Source organism: Plectropomus leopardus, chromosome 17 (genome assembly GCF_026936395.1).
Source record: "Plectropomus leopardus strain MGB_pleo_1.0 chromosome 17, ASM2693639v1, whole genome shotgun sequence".
Lineage (NCBI taxonomy): Eukaryota > Metazoa > Chordata > Actinopteri > Perciformes > Serranidae > Plectropomus > Plectropomus leopardus.
The window spans coordinates 22,736,978-22,762,266 of NC_142192.1; the positions used below are offsets into that span (position 1 = coordinate 22,736,978).

General features: G+C 44.4%; 1 protein-coding gene across 4 annotated transcripts; it reads right to left on the bottom strand.

Moving 5' to 3' along the window:
* Positions 1-431: 431 nt before the first annotated feature.
* Positions 432-24,760, bottom strand: adgrb1b (adhesion G protein-coupled receptor B1b). Of its 4 annotated transcripts, none has more exons than XM_042506715.2 (32): positions 23,561-24,760; positions 19,628-20,520; positions 18,598-18,747; positions 18,401-18,499; positions 17,880-18,044; positions 17,287-17,451; positions 15,994-16,158; positions 15,732-15,896; positions 15,535-15,636; positions 15,340-15,446; positions 15,018-15,212; positions 14,840-14,908; positions 13,688-13,796; positions 13,099-13,242; positions 12,935-13,004; positions 12,649-12,751; positions 12,209-12,252; positions 9,073-9,199; positions 5,934-6,037; positions 5,722-5,824; positions 5,470-5,620; positions 5,290-5,359; positions 5,129-5,195; positions 4,936-5,021; positions 4,578-4,749; positions 4,347-4,442; positions 4,192-4,228; positions 3,375-3,997; positions 3,236-3,271; positions 3,027-3,131; positions 2,761-2,811; positions 432-2,531 (listed from the first exon to the last, which is right to left on the bottom strand). In XM_042506715.2, the coding sequence occupies exons 2-32, from the start codon at positions 20,328-20,330 to the stop codon at positions 2,334-2,336; spliced, it is 4,581 nt and encodes a 1,526-aa protein (XP_042362649.1). In that variant the 5' UTR covers positions 20,331-20,520; positions 23,561-24,760; the 3' UTR covers positions 432-2,333. The 4 variants fall into 4 exon arrangements, with proteins under 4 accessions (XP_042362649.1, XP_042362650.1, XP_042362648.1 ...); XM_042506716.2 differs by having other exon boundaries at positions 4,192-4,231; positions 17,880-18,041; positions 23,561-24,758; XM_042506714.2 differs by having other exon boundaries at positions 4,192-4,231; positions 23,561-24,757.
* Between the last annotated feature and the right edge of the window lie 529 nt (positions 24,761-25,289).

Genomic DNA, 25,289 nt, shown 5'->3' on the forward strand with positions numbered 1-25,289 from the left:
TTAGATCTGCCGTATAATCGGATTTTGGCACGAATTTGAGAGAGAGAGAGAGACGGGTAACTCTCTTGATCTCAGCTCTATACTCTTGGCGTCTGCAGTGGTGTGCAATTCATAAAGAAGTACAGCCTTTAGTTCGAGCAACACCCTGAAAGCCAGTAAAACCCCACAGATGACACGCTTTAGTCGTCTGGCGGAGTTTCACTGTGGTGGGAGGAGGGATGTCTAGGCACTGGTTAAATGGAGGTACGTTTACCACAGTTCATCTACACATACTATCCATATTGTTTAAGTTCAAAGCTGGTTGAAAATCGGCAAAGTATCCGATTAAGTTTCAGTTCTGCGACCTCACTACCAGATGCCACTAAATCCTACACACTAGACCTTTAAAATTGTAATTTCCTCATGACAATAATTAAGCATCACAACCTTCATGTAATATAGATAGTTTTTTATTAGAAATAAGTCACATTCATTTTGTGCTGTGAAAACTGTACATTTACAGGAGGTAAAACAGAACATAATAAACAGAGCTGTGACAAGAAAATACAAATGGGTATTCAGTACAAGTAACTCGAGGTATGAATCGGGCCGAGGGTTCAAAGGGACGGGGAATTTGGCTGGTGGTACATACTATTGAGTTACTGACAAGGTTATCAAAAACACAGTTACAGAAGACATGAGGATTAATTACTCTCTGCTTAACAGCGGAGAGTAATCGCAAAGATATCCTGAAGCACAGATATTCATAGGTTATCATTCATCCTACGTAATGTTTGCTTTATAGAAGTACAATTATCTACCTGTCACAGAGAGCTCCAAATATGGAGTCTTGCGCTAACAAATCTCTAGTGAATAAATTCCTTGAATTACTAATACAGATTTGTCATACAATATTCCCATAAAGCATCTATATGCTCTGTAAATATGAGGAAGATGGTATAAAAGTTTTGAAACATTGGTAAGAAAAGATTCTGCCTAAATCATAATATCAGTCTTGCTTGAGCATCAAGCGCCCATCATATTGCACTATTTCACACTGATGGCTAGAAACACAAATGTGTTGAAGTCTCGAGGACCCGGCGCCGCATTGGAAGTCACATCAGCGCCGGGAGCCTCTTGCTCGGTCCAAGAGTCCTGCAAGGCTGAGAAACAAAAGGGCGATGATGAAAGGTCTCGTTGACCCCTTGAATCCACATGTACGACATGGAAAAGCCTGCATCTTGTGCCAGCTGAGAGGGGCGGTATCTCCCCACCGACCTCTTAACATTTCCACCCAGCGTTTTCCCAGAGTGCACTGCTCTTCCTGCACGAGAGTCTGTGTTCATCCTGGTGCTGGTGTTTTGGTATCAGAACGCTGGACACAGCCAGGACACTACAAGCACCTCCATCACCACTCAGTATGTTTGTCCCAATGCAGTCCATATGGGCTCACAACACAGTAAAGATGCAATTTTTGGAGCCAAATGTTGTAGGTCACAACACAAAATAATAATTTTGTGCCTGACAGAAATGAGGGGGATGATCAAATCAGAATGTAAGTTCTAAACTCAATAATACTGAAATCATAGCACTGACAATAATCATCAGAATAATAATAACGAAAGCAGTGAGAAGCTTTATTTGTGTGATTAAGCCTGTAGAGGAGTTATAGTCTCTTGGAAGAGTCTCATTTTAGAAGCTTTGAAGCAGTTCCAGGTGTGAAGCAAAAAAACCACAAAAACAGAAGAAAAAAAAATCCCAGAAAAACAAAATGTGTGCGCCCATCTACCAAAGTGTTGGACTCCAAGCATGAATCTGGTCTCTTATGCTTTCTCGCCTTGTTCTATTTTGGAAGTTAACTCGGCTGAAAGAGCCAAGAGTTCCGGCTGTTCCTCCCGAGAAGCCGGGAGGACACACCGCGATATATTATCTCATTTTTCTCCAAAGTTGAGTTGAAGGAAAAAAGAAGCACAGACATGTTGACCACATCTTCTGAACCAGGAGTTCAGGAAGCTCCCAGTGAAGCGTTAATGGAACCACAGCCAGTCCTGGTCCGTGGAAACCACCGTCCGCTCCACTTACCCTCCACCTACCTACAGAGCACTCTGACACGAGATGCTTTAAGTCCACACAGAGAAGCTACATTAAACATCCCATCACCACCACATCCTCTCCTCCATCACTCCTCTTTCTTCTCTTCCTGCTCTGGTTGAGGGTTTGAAGACACTGATTCTGGGACCTACTCTCTCACTTCCTCCTGGTTTCCTCTACTCTATCCATTCAGGATCCCATTCCCAAACCAAAAAGGTGAACGAGGTGAAATCAGGTGGCTTCTCTAGCCCCCCTCCTCCCCCTCAGACCTCCGTCTGCAGGTCGATGATGTCCTGCCCCACCAGAGGGATGGTGGTGCCGGCCTTTTCCCACTCCACAGAGTGCAGCTCCAGAGGCGAGGCAGCGAGGGGCTCCAGGTCTTTGCGCACCCACGCGGGGGGCGACTGCTGTATTCCGCGGACTCCCTCCCACGGCCTCTCCATCGTGCCCTGCTGTTTGTCCTGTTGAGAAAGAGAAAGACACTTTAACACAAGGTGTCACCCACCAGCCCTGAGCAAAATTCCTGATTTAATCAAAATGAAATGGGCTTCATTACATCGGAGGTGTTTTTCTAATAATGAATGTCATTTGGAGGGAAATGATTCCTCCTCGAGGCAAGTGTAATATCTGATTGTGTGTCTGGTTTATAGGTGAGAATTTGAGATTGTGAGTTTGTACATAAACACTCACACTGTGGTTCGTTTTGTCACTTCCTCCTGAAGACACACTCCATCTCACAGACTGTAAGAAGGAAGGAAGAAAATACAGCCTTAATCAAATGACCACAACCGCTGTTTAACACACAGATCACTGGTTGTTTTAGAAGGTCATTCTCACACCAAGGAATCTTTTAACGTTAGGATTGCCTCTGCTGTGTTCCCCGTGTTTTGTTCTGCGTTTCCTGGAAATGAATGCCTATGGAAATGGATGATGAGCTCAATATCACGATATGTTACCTTGCTGTCAGAAGCAGGCGACTCCCTGTCTTTCTCAGCGTGATGTAGCTTCCTGTTCAGGTCCTGGAACATGTTCTGGTGGCGTTTCTTTGTGTGCATTATTTTCTAGAAAAGACAAAGAACAAAAGTTGTTACCCTCAAAATACAAATGCTTGCCACAACACATTTAATACATGTCTTTAAAGGCAGCATCCAAAACAAATATTTACCTCAAAGTCCAACTCAGCGTAACGAGATTTCTGCCTCTGCAAAGAAAAAGAAAGGAAATGGGTTTAGTTTTAGAAACATATTACAGACACTGCACAAGGTTTTTTCTGCAAGACGTCCAACTCTTCCATCTCCTCTTACCTCCAAGGAGCTCATGGACAGTGTAGAGATGGTCTCACTCTTGGACATCATTGAGTTCATGGACTCAAAGGTGTTCTCCAGGCTGCTGTGGGTGATGTGAGACTCGCTGGACATGTTGTGGATGTTCTGAATTGGTGAGTCCCTCTCGGAGTACGACACGCTGACCTGGTCCAGAGGGATCGACTTCATCCCGAAGGCGGCCTGCGGCTCGGCGAAGGGCCCGCTGAGGTGCATGAGTCTGGCCTGTGGTAGCTGCTCCACGCTGATGTTATACTTCGTTGGGTCGTCCTTGGGTTTGGACCTCAGGGTTGAGGTGGTGTTGGGCATGAGGACGTAGCTGCTGCCATCGGACAAGGTTCCTTCTGCCTGAGCGCGAGCGAGATCGGCATCTAGCTGCTTGAAGAGTTCCCCCTCGCAGACATACACGGGTTTCCCGCAGGATGGGTCGACTCCTCCGGCCAGGCGGCTCTTCTCTCTCTTCAGGGTGAGGGTGTGGCTGGAGTATTCGGGGACGGCCTGCATGTGGCTCTTGTTGGGGTTGGATGGCAGGGTGTGGAAGTTGGAGCCCATGGGGAGAGGCAGCTGAGGAGGAGGCATCTTCTCCTCAGAGGAGCTCTTCATTCCTTTGAAGAAAAATTGTACAGGAGAGACTTAAAAAACAATAAAGAGCAATGCCACATCCGAATTTAAAAAATGGCTTCAATAATACCTTCTATTTTTATGCATGATCAGACGTTTTAAGTGCAAGGCTCACAGAAATTGAAATGGAAAAATGGTTAAGAGCTAGAAAAAGAAAGCTGATGTAAAAGAGGCTTACCTTGTCGGCTTGAATCTCCGTCCTTTTCGTTATCAGACTGCTGATAAAAGAATAAAAAAAGTTCTATCAGTGCTTAATGTATGCACACATTCATTTAGGGCTTAAATGCAAGAAGCACTCAAGACATTAAAAAGGCAATAAGCCAAGAAATTTACCATATGCTGGGTGTGGCCATTGTGGAGGGAACTGCCAGAGTCTCCATTGCCGTCGTCCTTGCGGTCGACCACTCTGCACTTTACAGCTTCTTGAACCTAATGGATGGAGGGGAAGAAATTCAGGGAATTGCATCCGAACCGCAGCTTGCGTAACCTCATCAAGAAAAACCATGAGAAGTAACTTTCCTTTTGATTTTAACTCCTGTTACTTTGTCTATTGTTTTTGCTTACCTCTCTACGCAGAATGCAGTGAACCATGACAATGATGAAACCCTCCAGAGAGTCAAAGACGGCGAACAGGATCTGGAAGAGGGCAGAGCGGCGGTCGGTGATGGCCAGCACAGCAGACATCCATGTGAGCGCCAAGAGGGGCAGAACCACACAGGAGCTCCAGAGTGATGCTCTGCAAAGGGGGAGAAAACAACAGATTAGAATCACAACAGACTTCTGTTTCTCGCAGCTCTATTCGCTCCTGTTGTTTGATTGTGACGCCTGATATCAAAGCACATCATCAATATACCTGTAATGGCACTGATGAGGGGCGATAAGCGCAATACTCTTGTGTACAGAGAAGATCAATAAGACCTACCCGGCTCTCTCCTTCAGCTTCACGTCGGTGATGCCGTCCTTGGATACCAGCTTGTTGAAGACCAGAATACCAATGACCATATTCACCTGTTTGTAAGAGAAAAAAGAAAAAGGATGAGACAATGTAATAAGAGGTAATGCATTTAAAAACAGACTATTGTGATGGATTGGGATGCCAAAGTCGGGATGTGTACCAAAACAACAGCTGCAGCAGGGCCAACAAAGGAGTAGAGGAGTCCGCCCTCAAGAGACAGCCAGCAGCTAGAAAAGAGAATGAATATTAATACTCAAGCTAAGGAGGAGCTTTTCAGAATAAAAGCAGAGAAAAGAGGAAAAACAGCAGGTTGAGACTTACTAGTTGACAGTGCCATATCCTTTAGCCTTTGTGAAACCCACAGACACAGCCACCACCAGCGCAGGAAGGCCTGCAAGATAGAAAACACGCAAAGTTAGAGCCGAGTAAGATAAAAAGCCTTTCAAGAAAAGTGATGCAACATAAAAAAAGAGAGATGAACATAGAGACAGGTGCTCTTACCCCAGCCCAAACACAAGAAGCGCTTGCGGATGATGCGGTTGCGCAGACGACCAGTGACAGCCATGTAGGACTGCCAAGCTTCTGTCAGCACCCAGCAGAAAGAGGAGAGGAAAAAGAAGTGCAGGAGAGCAGCAACGAGAGTGCACACCACCTGTGGGAGCCCAGAAATGAGAAATCTGTGTCAGCGGCGCTGATGCTTCCAAAAATCCCCAAAGCAGAGAGGTTTACAAGAGAGGTGGAAAAGTGTCTTACCTTGTTGCGAGCCTGAGTTTGTCCGACGAGAATGAGGGCATTGGAGCATATGATGGAGAGGCAGAAGTTGATGAGGATAACGGAGCGCTCGGAGCGGATGTACCTGGAGTATTGAGAAGGGGAGAATGAGTTTAGGGAGGTAGAAGGGAGAGAAACAACAGTATATAATGTTAGAGGCCAACATGCTGGACTTTGCTGCTAGGGCTACTTACTTCCACACGGAGACGTAGATGATGATGAGGAGCAGCAGGGTGAGAGAGGAGACCCCACAGCCAACGATGAGAGTCACGGACGGGAGCAGTGCCTTGTCCATCATCTACAGAGGGGAGACGAGACCAAACGTGCCTCTTAGAGCTGATTACAAACACGCATTCATTCACTGAGATCAACACACGCACTGGCGAAGCCTCTGGGTGCTGCGCTATCTGGAAGAGCAGACAGCTCCCCGTAGGCGAACGGCTGAATGGCACAATCAGGCCACGGCTGAGGCAAGGTGACCCCAAGGTGAACATGTCAGAAAGATGGAGCGGCAAACTAAACAAATGGTCAGGGTCACTGCGTTCCTCCAGTGCGCTTTTGAGTCAGCAAATGAGGCGAGGAGGATACTGCACATATATCTCTCCGCTAAGCAAAGAGGGGGGTTGTTCGAGTCCCAGGGGGAGTTCATGAGGGCCGCTGTGTTCAGTCATTAGTGTGGACAACCTTCTAATCATTGACAGACATCCTGAGCTCCTCTTTTTCTCCCTCCTTTAGCTGCTTTTTTCTAGCTTTTTTGTGCAGCCCACCCCTGCAGGAGCGAACAGGTGGACCATTATCACCTGTGCATTAATCTGCCACCACCTGCCCTTCTGATCTCTGACAGCAGCTTAGCGCCTGCTTCTGCCAGCGGCGCTGACCGCCCCATGTTTCAAATAGCCCTGGCACCCAACCTCTGGTGGAGCAAACCGAGGAGGGATTGTCTTTTGCCTGTCGGACCGACGGGTCACGGCTGCACACACAAATCTCAGCTCCTAGAGATTTCACAAAGCCCTCGCTGCCTGGCAAACACACCTAGAAACCTCCCTAGCAGCTAATTGTGTGTCCATAATCCTCGTCTGTCTCACACCTACTCGAGTGGCTTTAAAGGGTTTTGAGTTAATCTAACACCTCTGATCAAGTTGTCATCACCGCTGTGAGCATGACAGGATGAAGCCCATTCACAAATGGTGTGATTATATTTTTGATAATGTGTGGAGGGAGAAAAAGGGCTGCAGGTATCAAATTAGCACAGATAGAGGGGGATGAAACAGACACCGCTTTGGCCTTCATTTGATTTACGACAGCCATAAATCCTTATAGTGCGAGCGTATGTGGGGCATGGTTTCTACAATGTTTGCCATTGCTGATAGTGATTTAAACGGCACTATACTGAACCTTTAAAGGATTGTTTCTTGCGTGCTCCACATAGGTCTTTCTGATATCGAAGCACAGCTGGTGAAGTCCAGCCCACGGCAGCCAAAGACTAATTTAGTGTGGCAAATTTGTTTCAAAATCTATCCAACTACATTAGAAGCGCCCCGAAACAGATGGCAGATAGCAGAGCGGCGAGCTGTCGTTTTGCCTCAGCCTTTACTGAATCTGGGGAGAGAGGGGAGAAAATAACAAGGGCGATACAGTATGTTCTGTTCCCTCTCTTCCCAATCTCTGTATCTGGGTTGATGCTTGCACCATGGGTCTCTGAGTGAAATCCAGACAGCCAGTTTGACCTAAATATAACGCATGTCTTCTGCCTGTCCTTGACCGAATCACATGCTCTAATTCTGAGCAAATGTGAAGCAGGTAAACGTGCAGAGGTTTAATTGATTAACCCCGTGGACAAGGGCATGTGCTGCACTGACTGTGTGGGCTGCTCCCTCTGGACCATCATGCCTCCAACACACATGCTGCTACAGGACTATATCGAATTAGAGCTAACACACTGCAGTATCTGGCTGTTTTTTCCACATCTCTCTCTCTCTTCTTCTCATACATGGGAAGACGTTATTGAAAATGTCCACGGTACACATCAAAGGATGGCTGGAGAGGCGGGCGGGCTGGAGAGGCGGGAGGGAGAGAGAGGAGGAACCATCAATGCATGACCAGACGTCTGTCTCTCATTGGTCCGCCTCTCTGGCATTTTCAGGCTCGCTGCTGTGGCCGAAGAGGAAGGAGGAGGAGGAGGATGAGGAAGAGGAGGAGGAGGAGGAGGAGGGTGGGGGGGTGGATGTAATCGAGAATTCAGAGATACTGGCAGACTGGAATGATTGGCGCAGCTGCCTTTTTTACTGTTGCAGGAGGTTGAAAGGAGAAGGGGGGGTTGTGTGCAGCCTATAACAAATATGGGAGGCGCTGTTCAGACTGGCAAGACAAATCAAACCGAGGATGTAAACAACAGGTTGGGGGGAAGAAACAGAGACTGAATTAGCTTAGCTGCAGAAAAACACTGCAGTCTGAATTCATGAGCTTGTTTTGCCACTAAAAGGAGGAAAATAATACAGACTTGAAATATGCATTTTCTCACACTAATAGACATGTGTTGATTGTTGTTGTGCATGCAGAGGCAGTCAGATGCACAGCAGAGATGGGCAGACAATTTCCTATGTGCTGGGGGCTGTTCAGAGTAGAGATGTGTTTTCTTCCCCCCCTCAGCATCTCAGTTATCAAAAATCACACAGGCCGAGTTTGCGCTGCAGAAGCCGTTGCCACGGCAACAGGAGAACGAGCAGCTCTAGAGGCAACACAGTCTACAGGGGAAAATTACACATTGTCTTTGCGCATGAAATACAGCCATGATTTCGTTAATAAAGGCATCCGGTGCGCACAGTTTCCCCAACACTCTTAATCTTACATGCATTATTCAAAAATCATGCATAGACATTAAATGCATAGCCAGTTTACACGACAATTGTGTCATTTTGAATGACTAAATTAAGAATTTTCATGCAAGCAAGCGCTATTTCCCATGATCATATTTATTCTGTCGATTATGCAGCTGATTGCAAGCAAATGTGCATCTCGTACAAAAAAACCCCAAAAAAAACGAAAAAAGATCGACACACCAATATGCAATTAATAAAAAAAACAACTAAATGCAATCCCCGCATATCAACATGTTGCTCGATTATTTCATATATAAACAGGCTATAATTCTCCGATCAGCAGCAGCAGCACCTGCACGGAGACAAAGAGGTGCTGGCAGGCAGCGCTACAGCAAACCGCTCGAAAACAACATGCACTGCACCGCATTCACACACACACGCACACACACACACACACTGCAAACAATAAATGTCTAACAAAAATGAGCATATTGTTAAAAGACAGTAGACTTACCGTGTCGAAGTTGACGCGCGCTAAAATGGCGAAGGTGGAGAGGCTGTCACACACGCATTTGGTTCTGAATGAATGAACGGGGACCGCTCTGCAGCTCCGAGCAGACCAAGACCCGAGCAGAGAGGAACTGCACAGGGAAGGAGAGGGAAAGGACGGGTTAGGAGGAGAGCAGAGATCTGACAAAGCTCTCATGTGAATGTCTCTTAACTTTTTTTCTACTCATATATATATATATATATATATATATATATATATATATATATATATATATGATTAAGAAAAATAAATTCAGAACATTTTTAGGATTTCATATTAGATGGCCCAAGGTAGACATTGTTTTGATTTTATATAACATACTTAAATATTAGATCCAATGGGAAAAATGTTATGTTATTAACTTAAGGGTGCCAGTGAGAAAAGCCTTCATGGTGGGTTTTCACATTTAAGTGATTAACATCCATCTGTGCTGTGATTAATCACGACAGGCTTTAATAAATCTCATTATTAGCATAATCTGTATCCTTTCTTGTTATGGGAAAAGATTATTGGCAACACTTGCACAGTGCACTTGGGGACAAAGGACAATGTGTTCTCTCTTTTGAAAAAGAAGGAGGTGGGTGATTTATGATTTCCATTTATCATCCATCACTCCATCTCATGATGGGAAAAGGGGGGTAAAATTGATATGGCATATTGCGATATTTTGCGTGGCAATATTGTATCGCCATGGATCAATTTTTGGAAATTTAGGCCATATTATACCTTTGGTAGCCTATTAGAATAAAAAAAATCAATGGCCTTTTCAGTCCACTACATACATTTTGCAGCAATAACAATGATTGAATTGAGGAACTTCGTCCTTAAAACTTAATCTGATAAGATTAAACAGATGTAGACAAATTTGTCCTTTTCACAGTTAAAAAGTGTGATAAACCGCAATATATTGCAATATATGTTATAGCAACACTCAGTCTAATCGCAAAACATTTAAAATTGCAATATTACTGTATTGTGACAATATTGTATCACGATAAAATTGTATTGTATCACATGACCATGTATCGATTGGTCATTATAGGAAGAATTAATTCTGTAATCACAAATTAAACTTTTAGTACTAGAATAATAAAATCAAATGCTCTTTTAGTCCACTAGATAAATCTTTCTACATTAAAAAAGTGAGGTTAGAAACTTAACCTTAAAAGTCTTATCTTATTAGATAAAACACAGTTTTTTCCTTCGGGGACATAATTTACACTTGAAAAAGGTAATAAATCATAGTATATGTTGTAGTAATACTCAGTATACTGCAAAACATTGTAAATCAATAATATTGTCTCATGACAAAGTATCATGATAATATCGTATCCTGGGACCACATTTATGCAATCTAAAGCAAAGTTAAAGTATTAATGAATAAAAGACCCTTATGAAGAATGTTAGAATTTAAAAGTGTTGTCCATAAAAGGATTTTTAACTTTACATCAGATTGTATTGGTTGTTTGTCAGACTTTCAACCTATACCATGTATTTCTATATAAAGTAAGCTTGTTCTTTTTTTAATAAAAGCGACTTTTGACACAATACATATATGATATCTGTCTTGATGGTCCTCAGTCATACTGAGCCAACCCTGATCAGACAAAAAAAAAGAATTAATTACATTGCAAGCAAAATCAATAATGACAGCTTCATCAAGGCCATCTTTTAAATGAGATGCACTTCCTGTCTGATGGCAAATCAGCTTCTACAATTGCCTGAATCTACAACATTTGTGTGTGCAAGCAGGATCAGCAGCAGATGCCACAGAGCACAGAGGAGGTTAAGGCAATGAGCAGCACCCTCCGGCTCTGACTGACTGGTAAATACAGAGAGGCATCATAGCCAGCAGGTCCGGCCTGGTGCAGAGTGTCATGTGCGCGTGGGCCGCGGGGCAAACTCATCGTGCCAGTTAACTGGAATGGCATCTCAGCAGGCTTGGCTGCACAGTTTAATGCGTGTTATGTTGGAGCTGTCATATCATGCAGATGGGTTAAATGTTGCATGATGAAAAGTAAGCCAAAAAAGCATGTGCGGGTGTGTCGTGTTTTTCCTCAATCTTTTGTCACAAAAAGCTGCAGATCAGTTTCATCCATCTGGTTAAAGTTCAGAGACACTAATGGAGTACTTCCTGTGATCTGACATATGCAAACATTGACTCCCAACTCTGACATCAGCTTCCTCTCCTCTGTCTGTATCCTCATGTTAATCACATCCGCTGTCAAAAATGAATCTAATTTGACTTGAGGCACATTGCACTCCATCCAAAAGCATTATTACATTTTCTCCTCTAATTCCTTTTTTGCTTTTGCTTTGACTCTGGTTGTTTATGTAAAAGAGGAGTGTGTGGGGGGTCTCCGGGTACAGGTGCATTGTCATTTCTTATCTGTCCTCCACAAGTGTGCAAATCTATCTAAATGCAAATGGTCCACCTGTGTATTCTTCAGGAGGGCAGAGTGGGCCTGGGGCTGATTGATCCACGCCAGGCCACCAGCAGCTCCTTTCATAAGTCATTCAAATGCATTTAAGCATCTTTAAAAAACTCCCACGTGCCTTAGCCATTAACCCTGGCGGTGACACATGAACGTGGCGAGAGAGGGAGAGCTGTCTTTGTGTTAAGATTGACACTCTGCGGTGTGACATATAGGGACACTGCGATGAGTTTACTCACTGATGTATGTAATGAGGTTAGAAGGTATGCCTGTGTTTGCTTCCCTCCTCAGGTTGTGGTTCATTTAAAGATCGAAGTGAAGTGTCACTCAACTGGAACCACTGAGGATCACTGAGGTTGTCATATAAGTCGTGCAGTAAGTGTGTCAGACAGCCGAGGGAGGCCTGGAGCTTCCGGCTGGGAGTGATGGGTCAACATGTTGTGGCATTGCTGTGTCGTCCTTGTTGGGAATGACTGACATGAGTGTAGATCTGGAGGTAGGGGGGTTGTATGGGCATATGCAGTGAGAGATGCATGACTGAAAGGACCTCAGCTACAACTGAGTAGATGAACACGTGCCTTACGAGGTCACCCAGGACAGGAAATAGATGTGAGTGATGGTTTGACGCACGTTTAAGAAGAAAAACAACTGTGGTCAACACTTACGCATCGCTCTCGTCCCATGAGAGGCATGTCTCATTCATGGTGCCCTGCAAAAAAAAAACAAGAGAGGCAGATGGAGAAGTCAGTGTGAGGAGTCTCTGCAGAAAAAGGAAACAAGTAGGCTGGGATGCCGTACTCAAAATGTGTGAAATGCAACAACTTGGTGACAGCCACCTGCCCACATTTCTCGACTCCCTCCCATCATAACACACGCAAGAAACTAAAAACAGATCCTTATCAGCTGCAGGGACTTAATTACTGCGTGTGATATCCTCATCATCAACTGACCGGTTGTGATCTTTGCTGGGTTTCGAGTAAAGTAAAAGTCACAGTGTCACTGCAAATGTCAACAAAATGTCAGGCCCTGTGTGCCACGGCTAGCAAACACCCAGAGGGGGGTTGATATTTTTTGTAAGGCTCCATCAGATTGGGGAGAGACTTACATTTTGGAGGTGGGGGAACTCGATCTCAACGGGGGAGGACAGGAGAGCAGGGGTGGGCTTGACGATCACTGTCACCACTTTGGAGTTCAGGAGGGAGGTGTTACTGTGGAGAGAATTACTCGTCAGTGTCCATATGAGACGCTGAATGAATATAGCCAAGGTTTCACATGAGATTTCTGCAAGGCCTAAAGAAGTTAAATTGTGAGTGAGGCGCCATCTGGTGGCAGAAATATATATTGCATGTTGGGCCAGTTACATGCATATAAAAGCAGAAAAATTGCATTACCTCTGGAAGGACAGCAAAGAGGCGAGGTTTCTGTAGAGGACGATGCCAGTCACAAAAGCATCGTTGCCGTCTGGAAATACAAAACCACATGCTTAGACTCAAATTCATAGAAATTCACACTGGTTGATACAGTATATAAAAAAATGATGCCTATTTGATCTTACCAGTTTGTTCGATGGAGAGAGCATCACGGGACACAGAGATCTTCTCCTCTGACGTCCTGACCCAGTCCAGCATGCCCCTCCAGCCTTTAACAGGGAAGGTGAAGTTGGAGCTTGTGGTTGTTGGGCGCTTGTGGATGCTCAACACTAAGGAGGACACAGATTGGGAGACAGGATTTGTTAGCGAACAGCACTTACAGAAGAGGTCACAGTGTGTGTGTTATTTTAATACTCATCTCATGCCAAGGACATTTTGGTTTCATGTGTGTCCAAACTGAGTAGTCATCCTTGCTAAATCCTGTGCGAATGTCACTGAGTCCAGACAGTCACACAAGTCACAGTGACTCAGAGTGTAAAATTTACAGTTATTTTTTACAGTATTTGATAAGTTTATCCCAAATTTACTTGCACGGCATCTTGGAGATGGCACAAGTGATATGGTGACACCCTTGTCAAAGTGAAAACTGATGCATTCTGCTGCTTTTATGGACTCGAGATCCACAAGATGAAGATTGATGCACTCTCCGGCTGCGGAGAGGACAAATCATCCTGACTGAGCAGAGAGCAGCTGGCAGGGGAAATTAGGGCTCACCTAAATTCTCAGTGACTTCATAAATGTCCTGAAAGCCGCTCATCTGCATGCCGATCATGTTCACAAAGTCCTCGACAAGTCGGAGGAACTCCTTGATGTTTGGACCCATCTGGAGAAAAGGAAGAAGAGTCAGGACTAATTTGTTAATTATATGCAATTGAAACATTTAGTGTAATTAAGCACTTAGACTATTGATCACATGCTCATATCTATATTTTCTGTTCTTATGTCAGTCCAGCTTATTTTCTCAGAGCACTCAGCAATGGAGTAAAAAAAAAACCACTGCTTGCTGCTATGCAACCTCAGAACTTCCTTAAGGCCATAAATGGGCAGGCTGTTGATTCATACTCAGGTTTTTTGTCCTCTCGCTCACTCGGTGGAAGGGAGGGCTGCCTGACTTGCGTGTCTCTGACGCAGAATTGCAGCGATGTGGGCGCAAGGTGTGTGCTTGTATGCGATGTGCTTGTATGCGGTGTGCTGTCTACGTCCCCCTTACAACCGCCATCAGTATGGCATAGAGACACAGATTGCAAAGTGGGCGGCAGTGATTCTCCCTGATTCAATCTCTCTCTCTCTCCTCTGTCACCTTGAAGTGTTTGCTCTCTCCTGTCATAACAGCCTCCACAATCCAGTTTCCCATTTGTGCACAAATATGTGTTTACTCTGCAATAGGAGTATTTTCTTTGTCTAACTTTTCTGCACTTGCTTATCGATATTGGGGGCTGTGTCTTCCCTCACTTTAGCCAGATTTGTCATGAAAAAAGTGAATCAACAGGTGGTCAAACTAGTCAAAGCTCTATGAAGTCTGTTTTAAGTGTAACTTTTGAATAATCTATAAAAATGAGGTAAAACCAGATTTTAAGTTGCCCTCTAGACATGTTATTTAATTTGTTTGCTTATCATTTTAGCTCTTGGTGTCACAATTTAATCCTCATCCAATGTTTGGGTGACTGAAAGACCATTTGGGAGTATTAATCAGTGCAAGTGCACCCAGTCATTGATACCCTGCAGCCTCTCATTTTCAAATTTTTCCAACTAACTAAAACACACTCAGTTCCTGAGTTTGTCCTGCACATGCTCATCTTGTCGCAAGCACGTTTGCACAGCAGATTTATTTTCGCCCCTGCTCACACACACACTCTTATCACGTACCAGCTGGGCCTCTTCCCATTTTTCACGATGTTCCTCCTTCAGTAAGTTGCTGATTGTCTGGACATAGTTCTGCAGATCATTAAACAGGAGGCAGAGATGTGACAAAAAATCCAGCTTAATTAGAAACTATTTTTGGTCAGAGAAGCACATGTTTTATTGCTCTTTAATCTCAGTTTACCTCGACGTCAGCGTTGCTCAATCTCAGCCGGGTTCCCTTGTACAGCTCAGTTGTGTTCTTCAGAATTTCCATGATGGCCACAAGGTCGCCGCTATACTTGGCCCCCTCATCGGAGGAGAATCTGAGGCGGGAAATCACCTCAGCGACCCCATCCACGCTCTGCCCCATCTGCGCCTTAGAGTTGTAGTCCCTTGACTGCAGAAGAGGAGTCTAGGGGTTAATCTGAATCTTTGACATTCGCTAGTTTGACTTCACTTCTGGGAAATTAGCTGTACGAGGACATAACAGATGAGGCATTTAACATTTTAATTAGGGGGCTTACCAGCATCTGAATGTTCTCATAGTTCTTGGAAACACATTTGATGTGAGTCGGGTTTTCCCAGGAGGCAAGACCTACAGCGTCCAGAGTGCAGCGGCGCAGAATCAGACCTGTTAATGAGAGGAAGCATATACTTGTAGTTTGCATGTCGGGGAGGATGATAAACAGTGTAACATGCAAAAGGAAAAGCCTCTGTACCGGCAGCATCAGCAGGGCAGGCGATGGCAGCCATGTCTCCAGCGGGGGTTTTCTTCCACACAACATCTCCAGTGCTCTCCTCAGGGCAGATCTCATGGGGCTCTACAAAGTTTGAATAAGTAGAAGGATAAGTTCTCTTCCTTATTAAATTGTATTCTACTGCAGCTACCTTTATGCATTGTTTTGGAGCCACTTACCAGGGCATCTCTTCTCATTGCAACGCTTCTGCTCTCCCTTTTCACCGGGGCAAGGCTCTCCACCAAAGAAAGGCCCTTCACACACTCTCTGTCTCTGCTGGATGCCTCCACCACAGGTCTTGCTGCAACTTCCCCAAGAGCTCCACGCATGCCAGCGACCATCAACTAAAGACAGGGAATGTTTCACAACATGAATTTTGGCATTCTAATTCATCTTTTATTTTGTGACTCTTAATCTGTGACTTTGGTATCTGTTTTTTACCGGGGCATTCTTTCAGGAAGCAGTTGATCGTCTCTTTCCAGCTACCATGGCACTCAGAACCCCCATATGATGGCCCGTTGCACTCCCGGACTCTCTGCATGGTGCCATTAGAGCAGGTAGCAGTGCATGGGCTCCAGGTAGACCACTCATTCCAGGTACCGTCCACTAGAGGGAGGCAGAGGCAAGGCAGTTACAGCAGAGTGCAGGGACCAGATGCACCCTCAGGCTATGGGCATCACAGCACACTCACTGATGCTATTAACATTTCACATGGCCTACTTAAGTCTGAGTTTAAGTGAAACAGAAAGTTGGGGCTGCATTATCTCTCCTTCAAGGATGACTGTGTGTGCCTTTTAACCTCTAATATACACTGTCCAGAAAATAAAATCAAGCTGATGTCATTATGAGCATTATTAAGAGCACCTGAGTCAGCTGAAAAGTGTTTTTCTGGTGTAAAAAGGTCCAACAGACCCATATTTTTGTCTTAAAACTCTATATTGGGCATTTTAATATAGAAAAAACAATTAGGGGGAATCATGGTTGACCTAAGGAAAACACTTTTAGTCTTCAAGATATAATTTAGGGATTAAAAAACCTTTAAAGATAAAAAAAAAAGTAAATCACTTTTGCTAGTAAAGTCTCCCTTACAGATTAAATAAAGTTCATAGTCCAAAAAAAGTAAGATTGGTCAAAATATTTAAAAAAAAACTAACATGGTAAAAGGCCTATTAGGATGACTCAATTTTCTAAGCTTTTCACTTCCAAATGAGAAGTGTAATCATTTCTCAGTAATGACTTTGCCTAACAGCCCTTCCTCCCTTTCAGACAGTAATTCAGCTGTGGCACATTGAGACATCTGCTGCTGCTAACATGCAACAACAAGGAAATATACTGCTGGGTAGATAGAATAAGAAGCATACATGTGATAATAATAACCACCAATCCTGGTATGGAAAAAGTTGAATAAACCAACTTTAAAAAGCTGTGCTTTCAAAAAGAGTGAAATCCTTTCAGAAACACAAGTAGGTGGCAGAGTAGGAAAACGTCTAATGTGTGAGTGACCAAGAGCACAGCATGAGTCACCTGCAGGTATTATAAAGCCAATGAGTAATACCCACAGAGGCTTTTATTCTGTTGATGAGTCAGGTGTCATGTCAACCTGCCACTGCAGTTGCTGTTTGTGATGTTGGTGATACTAATGAGTGGTTTAATTAGCGCTCGTGTATGAATCAGTTAGTAGAAGGGTCAAATATTGTTTATTGTTATACATATGAAAAATCTTCCCTGATTTACCTGGACAGACAGCGATGTTGCAGAACTTGGTTTGTCTTGAGGGGCCGCGGCAAGGCTCTCCTCCATTCTGGGGTGCCTTGCATGTACGGGTACGGTCACGATAACCACGGCCACATGTGGAGGAGCACAGGCTCCAGGGGGTCCACTCATCCCAAGCACCGTCCACTACACATGGGGAACACAGAGAGATATTTTCATGAAGACTTGTTGTTGTTTTTTTCACAGCTGGTATTATGAAGGTTTCACAGGCTGCAGGAAAATTTTGCAAGCTGTCCACTAGGTGAAGCAGTTCTTCACAAAATCCCTAAAACACTAAATGCACAAACTATTAGGGAGATTTACTTGAAACTGAGTTACAGCCTCTTTGCAACAATCCAAATCTCAGAGCGTGAAAGCTCAAAAACGCCTCTCTAACGCCTTCTCTTTACCTTTGTGATTGGTGTTATATAAAGAGAAACCATTTAGGCATAATGGCTTTTACCTCTACTTCAAAAAGACTAAGAGAGTGTCATCTTGAAAATGTGTCCACATTTTCAAGATGACACTCTCTTTTCTCCTCTTGTCACACTCACATTAGAGAACCAGGCACTAACCAGGGCAGACGGCGGTGTTGTTGCAGGGCCGGTTCTCACGCAAGGGGCCGGTGCACTGGGTTGTGAAGGAGGAAGTGGCGCAGACTCGGGTGCGGCTCTGCCCGCCCTCTCCACAGGTGACTGAGCATGCGCTCCAGGTGGACCACTCATCTGTCTTAGCATCTACTGCAGAAAAAAAACATAAATTAGAGGGTCAGCACACCAGCACGCTGCTGAAGACGCACATCTTTTCATTGGCATATGATTGACTCATGCATGCTAACTTAAATTTATTCAATCTTTAGTTGTGCCTCATCATTAGTTGTGCTGAAAATTGCTATGTAATGTTCATTCTCTCCCATGTTCCTACTGTTGTTTGCACCTGTATTTATTTTTGTATTCTGACTGTTAAGCACTTTGTTCAACTGTGGTTGTTTTAAATGTGCTCTACAGATAAAGTTTGACTTGACTTGACCAAGAATCTCAACATTTTAAAGCATTTTAACTAGATTAAAGTGTGCAAAACACCCTTCCTATCTCACCTGTTTGGGTTGCAACAATTCCATGGTTAGCATCATCAGCATTGTCTCTCTTCAAACCAACGATGGCTCTCAGACCCTGGCTCCTGTTGCGCTCTTTGCCTGTGAGAATTTGAAAATTGTGTGATTACTGCATTGAATCAGAGCCACCTGCAGTCAAGTGCTCCCAGATAAATGACTGAATGGCAGGTGGGGCTTACCAATGCAGGGCTGAGGGTTGCAGGCCCGTCCTTCTTCAACTGTTCCCTCGCACACAACATCCTCGGGCTGGCAGGCTCGGCTGCGCACCTGGACTCCACCGCCACACTCCTGGCTGCACACAGACCAGCGGCCCCAGCCAGCCCAGCCCTCTGCAGGAGGAGAGAAGAAGTAGAGAGTTTGGATATTGTTGCAAGAAATTAAAGCAAGCTTGAGTTATTCTTTTGACTTTTTCTGTATAAAAAAGTGCAAAAAAGCATAATGGAGCAAACATTTCCTTTATAAACTTGCATAAAGACAGGAATTGAGTATAATTTGTGCAGAGAATAAGCATATTTGTAAGCAGCACCGAGGACTTAAGCTGACAGATATTGCATTTGATTGTTTGCTTTTAACCACTTGGTGTGAACCACGGCAGAGTGGTGGGTTTAGGGCCAACAGGTGCGTTGCTATGACAACCACAAGTGCTGCACTTCGATTTCCGCTGCCAGCAGACTGGGAGGTCTTTGTGCTCTTTTCTACCCCTCCTTCCTCCTCCCGCCTAACACACAAACATGCCCTCTATCCCTCCCCAAATCCCCACGTTCCTTGCCAAGCGTTAACAAGCCTGCCTTAGACATAATGCAGACCCGGCAATGTGTGCGGTTCAGGCAGTCTCGCCAATGTGGCCCGAAGATGCACAAATACTCTAACACCTTTCATTTACTTCTCATTACTTTGTGGCGGCGGAGTGCACATCCTCCGCCTGTGCCCCTGCTCTACAGACATGGATCATTACTTTCAGCAGCTTCTGAGAGACAGCAGAGCTGGAGACCGCCTGCAGAGCTGTGTGGTCCTTGAGACATGACCTCCCCGTGTAGCCTAGTGGATGTCATTATAAAACAACTTAGCAAACGCCAAGGAACACACTGTTTATGTTTGTTTCTTTTGAGGCGAGACAGTTAGATAAACCTACTGAGATTTTTCTTTTTCTTTCACTTTTAAAAAAGTTTACCCCTGAGATTAATCAAAGCAAACTTGTTACAAACTTACTGATAATCTCAGCATCGCGTCCGTTGTCTTTGGGAACAGGAAGGCATTTCTCAACGTAGACTCCGCCCCTGTAGCAGCTTCCTGGCTTCCTCTTAGGGGCCTCCCAGCACTGGCAGGGTGTGTTCATGATGCCGCAGGGATAATCATGGGTGCTACTGGACAGACACTTCTCCAGCCACTGGCACAACATCTGGCAGGCGGGCATGCTCGGGTTCCTTTTCCCCACGACCAGAAACTCAGCCTTGAACTCACTGACTTCATTCTGCCCCTCCAACATCTCCACGCCATTCCTCGCTGCCACCTTGCGGATCTGCAGGAACTGCTTGCTGGACTCAAGGTAGGTGACAGTGGTGGATGCGTCACACAGCCTGACGACCTCGTCGAAGCTCTCCATGCCCAGGTAGGTACGGGAGGTCTCGATGAAGGAGTCGAACTGGAAGGTTCTGATCTGGCGGGGTACGCAGGTGTCGGTCGGCTTGGTGATTTTCATGTAGACGGTGTAGCGGCGAGGGTCAGGGTTCTGCAGGGTCCAGGAACAGGGTGTGGAGGGCAGGGTGGTCGTAGAGGAGAAAACACCGAAGAAGCGACTTTGTTCCAGGGTAGCGCAAGTAGGGGAGGCCGGTCCGGAGGGAGTGCAGGAGGTCAAACCGAAGAAGAGTAGCACGAGGGCCACACAAGGGCCGGTAAGAGCTGACCACGCCATTTGGTCGGCTTGGATCAAGGATGGTTTTGTTCTTGTTTCTGTAATTGCTGGTTGGACCAGGTCGTTTCTTCTTTGTTGCAAGTTACTGCACTTGTCTCAGATCTTTTGATGTTTCTATGAACCCCCTCTGGAGAGCTGTTGTAGGCTTTAGTGCATCAGACACACTGTCATGTCTGTATCAAAGAGGGATCTGCACAGAAACAGGGAATGAAAGAGAGGAAAAAAATCTGTCAGAATGCTCCAACATCTGAATTATCAAAACAAAAACACATCAGTATGCAGGATAAGAGCTTTCTCTCCACAATATTCATGATGTGCATTTTAGTTGGACCCATTGTCGATTTGATATTTATGCATCACGGATTTGCCTCAGATCAGGATCATAGTGTTTCGGGGCAGATTGAATGATCTAAAATGCCCAGTTCTTTGGGACATAATTGCTCTGGCACTGCAATTACAGTCCTTCACAGCAAGCTGGTATCTCCAAGCTCTTGCTCTTTCCTCCCACACACAGAACTGAGCCGTGAATCATGTGCGTCAGTCTGACGTCTGTAGAAGCATTGCTACTGGCAACCACAGACGCTTATTAGTTCCATTATTTGTGCAATGCACTCTTCCTATTGAGCAGTAAACAAGAGAAATGGTTAGAGTGCGTCCATGGCGAAGTGTGATTACATGCCCTGCTGTTACACCTGAAATTGCTTTTGGGAATATCTCCTGCATTGCATACCAGAGCACAGAGTGAAATGTAATGTGCATCTAGAGTGAATAAAATGACAGTCACTCTTGCGTATTGATGCAAATGCATGCATCATAATAAAGATGCATCAATTCTCAAAAGATGCATTTTTATGCTTCTCTGCAGAGGGGCTAAATGCATTCAAATGAAGCACCCAAAGTCTTTGTATTTTTTTTGACATGCTTTATGCAGACTTAACTTAATCTTGTACCAACTCTGGCTTTGTCACTGAATAACTGACCCTTCACAGAGAAAGAGTGCAGAGTCAATATCAAGGTCTCTGTACCTGATAGGACCAGCTAATGTGCCTTGGAGCAGTGATGAGGGGAAAAACTGTTGCTCAGCAACATCTTTCACACGTGTGCTGCCTTTTCATGCCTTCCATCTTATTCTTTCCTTTGCAACTGACTACTGTCAGTGTCAGCAGACCAGAGACATCACATTGTCTGTATAAAGTAAGGTGTTATTCAAGGCTTAACAATAAATACCTGTGCTTGTTGTAAGTGCCAGTGGGGCTAATCATAAAGAAGGGGCACTACAGAGACACGGTGGCACAATTGATGCCTACAACGATGTTCACTTTGACAAGCACCTGCACTTTTCAGGCAGAGAACTCATAATTACATTCCTCACATCTCCGCCTCACTCCAACCCTCCCTCTCTCCGCTCTGTGAGCAACACAGCAAAGACCTCGGCTTTGTGTAGGTGGGTGTTTCTCTCCCGCCTCCCGACAACCGGAAGCTCCATGAATGGACATCTGATGAGACACGCAGTGAAAAGAAAGAGGTCCAGCTGTCGTAAGAGCACTCTGTGTTTCTGTGTGGCTCGTTTTCTACACAATCTCTCACTTTTTCCACCTCCCCGCCCTCCCTCCCCATCTTCTGTCCTTTTCTCCTGCTTGTCCATTTGCTGTCGTCAACAACATTTTTGCAAAGCAGGCAGCCTGAAAAGTGGGGCATTTGTTTGTATGAAGACAGGCTGTATTTTTTGCAGATCAGTGTGAAAAGAAGGGAAGTGCAAATTTGCCATCATGCTCTCGATTTATGCTGCCGTGCACAGTTTGTAGCAGCCTGTCTCATTCCAGATACACAAGTCATAGTGGGTGTATAACTAAGACAAACAAGACTACACTGTAAATAAAAAATGTGCAGGCGTGAGATCAGATGTGACAGGCTGCAGATTGTTAAGTAATTTGCATGACTACCTGAACCAGAAAGCTGGGAAAAGATATGTAAGACAACCTGAAATGAAAATGAATCAAGACAAACTGATTGCTGTTCATCTGATGCATACAGACTTATGATTTTCCAGCTAGACTTGTAGATTATAAGCTTTTCTATCAGACTTTCTCTCTGTTGACTGATACATTTTTGCCTCGTGTGTATATGTTTGTGAGTGCAACAAAGACAGAAAAGCAACCACAATTCCCTGACCTCACTCTTTCGTTTGCAAAATGCTGTCTTTTGCTGAACTCAAGGAAACACAATTTTATGGCCATTACAGGTCATCCTTTATCCTACAAATTGCTCATGCCTTCTCTTCTGTTGTGCCCGGTGCAGATAATTGCACACGTGAGCAGGAAACTGGACCACTTGGAAGCTTTTGTTGCAAATCCATGTGACAGCAAAAACAGCAAGTAGCAAAACTAAATAAATCACGGCAGATTGCTGACAGCAACTCCCTGCATGATGGGGTTTAAAGTCTGTGTGTTTGTTCAGATTCATGCAAGGATGTCATGACGAAATATCACTTGTCAGGCATTTATGGTGAATCCTATAATGCAGGAGTCTTTCCTCTCTTGAAGAAGAGTGAAACAAGCAGAGCAAACAAACTCCAGTCTGCTGATTGCTGTGCAAGTTTGTCAAAAAGCAGTGTTTGACTTAAACACCTACAGGGAGAAATTCATATCTGTGTTTAAGACATCATTGCAAAAGCATCCTCATTTGGCAGCAGGTGGCTGCTATGAAACTTTATAAATCTTCATCATGCAGGTCTTACTGTTCTAGCATCTCCCACAACCACATCCCAATCTGTAATGCAATCTAGGAGATACAAGAAAATCAGAAAGTTGTAGCCAGTAACCTGTTGCTACAGTCTAACTTTCTGCTGATCGTTCACGTTGCGTCGTCACCCAGCGCATCACTACAGTACTAAAGTACTACAGTGATGGCGGATGATGATGATTGAATTTTCCAGAAAATCACAAATCTGGAGGGAAACGGACATTTTGGCGATCAGATATTTGCAAAAAGCACTGCACTTTGCAGAAGCCGCCTGAGAGATGTTAGAGAGAGCTTCAGCACCACGGACAGCGACACACGAGTCAAAGCAGACAGAAGTGCTGAAACAAACTGAGAAACTGCAGGAAAACACTCACATATTCTCTGTAACTTCCAATGTTCAGCCCAACAACACTTAAAAACATACAAACTCGTATTCACAGAAAACAGACATTTAAAAGTAAAAGGAAATAAATAAAAGCTTGTCTTACTTTGACAGCGTCTCTTGGAGGTCTTCTCAGTGGCTCTCTATCCGCTCGCCCAGGTGTGTCGACGCCTGGCTCGGGTAGCAGCTGCTGAGCGTCTTCTCAAAAACTTCAGATCTGGACAGAAAACTTTCGCCGAGCTTGAAGCCGCTGAACGGATGGTCCAAGCCCGAACCCCGGCACGGCTCGATCCCAAGCTTCAGTGCAGTCCACTCTCACAAGCAAAGAAAAAATAGTGACTCTAACCAAACTCCAAAGAGTTTACTACCAACTTTGTTTAGCTGCTATATCCAGAGGAACTGGCGTATAGCGGAGTGATCAATTGGTTGAAGCGGAGCTCCAGCAGACAGTCCGGTGGAAGCAAAAAACGCGGTCTTGTCTTTTCTCTCTAAGCTCCAGGATAAATGTTGGTACTTCTACTCCCGGCTTCGGAGTCTTCTTGCTTGTGGTCTTTGCACTGCAAGCGGGTCCAGTCTCAGTGTAGCTTGTGGCCTGCTCGTGGAGGTATATATCCAACCCCGCCCCCCCTGCTCCAAGTTGGAGTTAGTGCGTGGATGGCGTACTGAAGTGAATGAGACAGCAAGCAAGACGGAGGGGGGAGTGTGCGGGGGAGAAGTGTTTGTGTGCGCGCGCGCGTGTGTAAAGTGTGACTGTGTCAGCACACGGAGGAGGGAGGGAGGGGAGGGACTTTGAATGTGAGGAGAAGGGAGGGATCTGTGTGCATGGAGACAGAGACAAACGATTATGAACACCAAACTACGCAGATATCAACGCAGAGCCAAAGGTACCGGAAAGAGGATCAGCGGAATCAATGTGCATGGTGCATGCACGAGGATGAGACAAGGAGAGGCACTCTTTCCATTGAGATATGACAGTGCGCAATCACTGCAGAGAAGGATTTAGTTTAATGGTCACATTTAACCATGAAATATTAAGTTACTTTAGAAGAAAGTTGTATTTTCCAGTGAATTTCACACACATTTTCACATACACAAAGCTGGATTCAGGCTCTCTCGCCAGGTCACTGGGGGTATAAAGGGATTGTCTCCGTTTTAGGGTTCATTAAATAGCAGTCAGAGTTACTAAACGGTCATATGGGATTGCTTTGTAAACTGTGCAGATGTGCAGAGGCATGATTTTCGACGACACTAGTCATTTAACCCTTTGCAACCTGAGCAAATTGACTTGATTTCTTTCAATGAGCATTATACGAGAAATGACCCGAAAAAAGATTTAAGAAGGTACAAGAACATTACGTGAAAAATAGAAAGGAAATAAAAATAAAAAACAAAAATAAAAAATAAAGTGACTAAAGATTAAAATATACATACATATATGCATTCTATAACACAATTTTAAATATATAACTATAATAATCATAAATAAATACATTTATACATAGATATCAAATTGTTTTAATATATTTTTATTTTTTTAATATATACATCTAAATATAAATATATATATTTGCCCTGTTTTTAATGTATTATTGTCTCATAATTTTCACTTTGAAAACTAATTTTGAGGTCATTTTCTTTTCACCTTTCATCAGTGTCTTGATCATTGTCTTTTTTTAAATGTTTTTGAATTAAACCAATTTGCTCAGGTTTCAAACTTTTAAATGCTTGTGAAATGCATCTGAGTGCAGCACAAGAAATCTGATGTCAATCCTGGTTTTAAAGGGTTAAGGTGCTAGTTAAGGTGAGGCACAGAGAGTGAAGTAATGCAGGAGAGG

Coding starts and splice junctions, on each gene's coding strand:
- adgrb1b (XM_042506714.2), bottom strand. CDS start 20,330: ATGGCGTGGTCAGCTCTTACCGGCCCTTGTGTGGCCCTCGTGCTACTC. Junction 13,243..13,687: donor TGAAGTCACTGAGAATTTAG/GTGAGCCCTAAT, acceptor TGTCCTCCTTAG/TGTTGAGCATCCACAAGCGC. Junction 13,005..13,098: donor TCTCTCCATCGAACAAACTG/GTAAGATCAAAT, acceptor TTGTATTTCCAG/ACGGCAACGATGCTTTTGTG.